The sequence below is a fragment of the Austrofundulus limnaeus genome, unplaced genomic scaffold (assembly GCF_001266775.1).
Source record: "Austrofundulus limnaeus strain Quisiro unplaced genomic scaffold, Austrofundulus_limnaeus-1.0 Scaffold1129, whole genome shotgun sequence".
Lineage (NCBI taxonomy): Eukaryota > Metazoa > Chordata > Actinopteri > Cyprinodontiformes > Rivulidae > Austrofundulus > Austrofundulus limnaeus.
The window spans coordinates 20,154-23,943 of record NW_013953531.1 but is presented as its reverse complement, the minus strand read 5'-3'; the positions used below and the strand labels follow the sequence as shown (position 1 = coordinate 23,943).

At 42.8% G+C, this 3,790-nt stretch overlaps 1 protein-coding gene across 1 annotated transcript in view; it reads right to left on the bottom strand.

Annotated features, from left to right (window-relative positions):
- Nucleotides 1-3,790, bottom strand: part of mdga2a (MAM domain containing glycosylphosphatidylinositol anchor 2a) — a 22,586-nt gene that overhangs the window by 10,616 nt on the left and 8,180 nt on the right. The window contains exons 5-7 of the mRNA XM_014030849.1: nt 1,559-1,831; nt 489-818; nt 94-414 (exon numbers count right to left, since the gene is read on the bottom strand). Coding sequence (XP_013886303.1) covers nt 94-414; nt 489-818; nt 1,559-1,831 — 924 coding nt within the window. The remainder of the gene's footprint in view (nt 1-93; nt 415-488; nt 819-1,558; nt 1,832-3,790) is intronic.

Sequence of the window (3,790 nt, the reverse complement as noted above, 5' to 3'; positions counted from 1 at the left end):
GTGTGTGTGTGTGTGTGTGTGTGTGTGTGTGTGTGTGTGTGTGTGTGTGGGGGGGGGTGTGTGTGTGTGTGTGTGTGTGTGTGTGATCCTCACACTGCACCACCAGCTGGATCAGAGCCTCTCTGGGTTTGACGTTGAAGCCGTTGTACTGGCTCGTCTGGCAGCGGTACGTCCCGCTCATGTCCCTCGTCACGTTGCTGATCCTCAGGATGCCGTCGTAGCTCTCCATCTGAGCCGAGCCGTCGGGCATCGCGGCCGGTAGCGCCGCCGCCACCGCTGCGCCGCTCTCCTCCACGCGGGACCACAGGATGATGGGTTTGGGTTTCCCTGAAACCAAGCACTGCAGGTCCACGGTGTCGCCCTCCTGGACCGTGAGCTGGGACTGGCCTTTGGGGACAGTGAGCTCAGGAGGAACTAGAGGAGAGCAGGGGGAGGTGTTTTAGGAGGCTAGTGATGTAAACAGAGYGCAGCTGCAGGGTAACACAGACCTGTGGTGGAGGAAATGTTGACGTCGATGCTGATCTCTGGGATTCCTCCGTTCCTCAGCGAGGCCACGCAGGTGTAGGTGCCGAAGTCGGTGAACTTCAGGTCGATGATGTCCAGGTTGGTGGTTCCCGGCGAGACGCTGGAGTCCATGTGGGTGATGACCATTCGCTCCGAGCTCCTCAGAGGACGCCCGTTCTTCAACCAGCTGAACTGCAACTCCTCAGGGGGCGTGGCTTCCACCTGGCAGCTGATCTTCACCTCCCGGCCGATCTGGATGTTGTCCTCATTGTGGTACGGGTCCGGTGTGATCCAGAACCGGCCTTTACGAAGACCTGTGAAGGTGACAGGTGAGACAACTGAGGGACACAAACTGTTGATAAAAATAAAAGAACACTAGATAAAAGACAAAAGTATCAAAATGTTAGCTAACAGCATCAAGTATCAAAAGCTAATAGCAGCAAAATGTTAGCTAAATTAGCAAAATGATAAAAATAGGAATTAGCTAGAAAAAGTAGCATAAGGCAAATTAAAAGAATAAAAAAGGTGTAGCTAAAAGATAAATAACAACATATCAACATGCTAATACTAGCAAAAGGTTAAAAAAACGTATCGAAACAGTAATAACCTAGCTAGCAAAATTAGCAAGATGCAAGTTACGAGAAGCAAAAATGTAACTAAAAGTTTAAGTAGCAAAGAAACAGCTAAAAACAAAAAGTATTGAAAAGCTCAGTAATTCTAGCAAAATGCTAAAAGAAACATAAAAGTAGCAAAAGGTTAGCTAAAGGTTAGGTAAAAGCAGAACATTAGTTTGAAAGCCAAAAATAACAAAACTCAAACTAAAAGCCAAAAGTAGTAAAAGATTAGCAAAAAATAAATTATCAAAAGGTTAGCTTGATGCTAAAATTGGTGAAATGATAGCTAAAAAATAATATTATTAAAAAGCTAAATAAAAGCTAAAAGCAGGAAGAGTCTAGCTTTAACCTAACATGACACCCAGACCGGGTGTTAAAGTCCAGTTTCAGGGTCTGAATCACAGCTCGGGCGTAGGAACTGTCCTGACCCCGACCCGTACCTCGGACCAGCACCGTGGTGGATTTCTTGGCGGCGTTTCCCACGTTGTTGGTGGCGGTGCAGGTGTAGGTGCCGCCGTCGTCCACCGTCAGAACAGGGAAGGTCAGCGTGCCGTCGTTAACGGTGCTCCTCTTCGGAAGCTCCTCCCCTTCAGGCCTGGACCACCTGAGCGTCGGTGGAGGGTCTCCGCCCGTCACCRCACACACCAGAGTCACCGTCTCCCCCGGGTTCACCACCACCGGGTCGTCCAGGAGGAGCTTAATGGAGGGAGGAGCTGAGAGGAAGAGAAAGTAAAAACATTTCTCTCTCCCTCCCTCAGCAGCAGCTACATAATTATATTAATGAGGGAGATAAAAATAGCTAAGCTGACCTTTGCCAAACAAAACTCATGTAATCAGCCCCTGCAGTGGTGCTGATGCTCCAAACGGGTCAGAACACAATCCCCACAGTAAACATTAAAGATGATCAGAGCAATTAGAAAAGATTTCTGCTGAAATAAACTTACAGTAGCTGTTTTATCAGGATTCAAACTTTATTTAAAGACCAGGAGCAGAGACTCAGAGAAATGTTCTGAGATGATAAATTATTATTCATGAMTCGGGTCAAAGAATCAGCTTTATTTTTTTACACAAGAGTTCCTCTCTGTCCTTTAACAAGAGGACAGGACACGACTCTTAATGTTCTSCTTCTAAACTCAGAYAAGACAGAGGTTMTGGTTCTTGGACCTGAACATGTTAGGGATCAACTTTGTAGCCTTTCAGCTCCTCTGGATGCATTAATCTGGCCTCCAGTTCTGATGTAAAGAACCTTGGTGTTATTTTTGATCAGGACGTCTTTTAACCCCCACATTAAAAATGTTACCAGGACCACCTTCTTCCACCTGCGTAATATCACTAAAATTAGAAATATTTTGTCCAAAAATGATGCAGAAAAACTGATTCATGCATTTATCATGTCTAGACTGGATTACTGTAATTCTTTATTATCTGGACATACAAAAAACTCTTTAAGAAGTCTTCAGTTAATCCAAAATGCAGTGGTAGGCAGCGCTAATCTAAAAATTAGCTCCGCAATTTCTAAAGCGCTTATAAAAATATTTAGGTCCGCAACTTCAAAACCACACATGCAGTAGAAAAATTAGCGGAAGCTAATTTTAAAGCGCAAGTTCAATTTGACACTTACTAGCTGCAATAATTCATGTACAATATATGCACATTACTGCCAAATAGTGGTGTATGAACTCTTTTACATCTTAATTTTACAACCGCTGATTGCTGGAGATGTGATTTCCTGAAACAGAACTTTAGCTCCTGGTGTAAAAATTAAAAARTTGTTGAGGGTTGCTAGTTCAACTGCTTCTTTTCTTTCTTTTGTTGTAGGTTTTTCATTAAAATAGCATCAGTAAAATAATTTTAAAACTGTTTATTGGAAAACTGAAGTGATGCATTCTTGGTACAGGATGGATTTGATTTGTGACAGGAAACGAAAGCACGGACTACAGGAATCTATCTTCACTTCAAAATAAGAGCTTGGATTTTAAAATTTTCCATGTAGTTGCTCCAGTTGACCACTAGATGTCTGTCTTCAGCAGCATAACATCTTTAAATCATTTCTAACCCAGTTGGCCGATTGCTTCGACCAATTACATCAAGTATTGTGCTCCAGCGTTTTAAAAAGGAGCTCCGATTGTAAAGTAAAATAAATCAATACATACAATTTTAGTATGGATTACAAAAACGTTAACCGTTTTTGCTGGGAAAGGGAGTTCTAAACATTGCCTTCCTGCTACATAAGCAGACACAAAGCATTGTGGGAAATGAGAACCATGACTGAACGCAACAGTCAGCAGGATGTATACCTTCACAATAAGTGTGTTTATCTGGGAGGGGTGCTGTTGTATAGATCACATGTGTTGTGATTCATTGACAGTCATACCTTCTGCTGTTCAAGATAATGATGACTGGTAGATAATTATTTATTAGTGGTACTGCATTTTAATTTTAGAAAGAGCAAATCCGCTTATGAATTATAAAAATTAGTAAGACTGCTAAAGCGCAAACGAAATATTTAGGTCCGCAATTAGCGGATTTGCGTTTTAGCGGACTGGTGCCCACCACTGCCAAAATGCTGCTGCTAGAGTTTTAATGAGAGTTGGAAGGAGAGATCATATTTCTCCAGTTTGAGCTTCTCTCCACTGGCTCCCTGTCAAATTCAGAATAGAATTTAAAATATT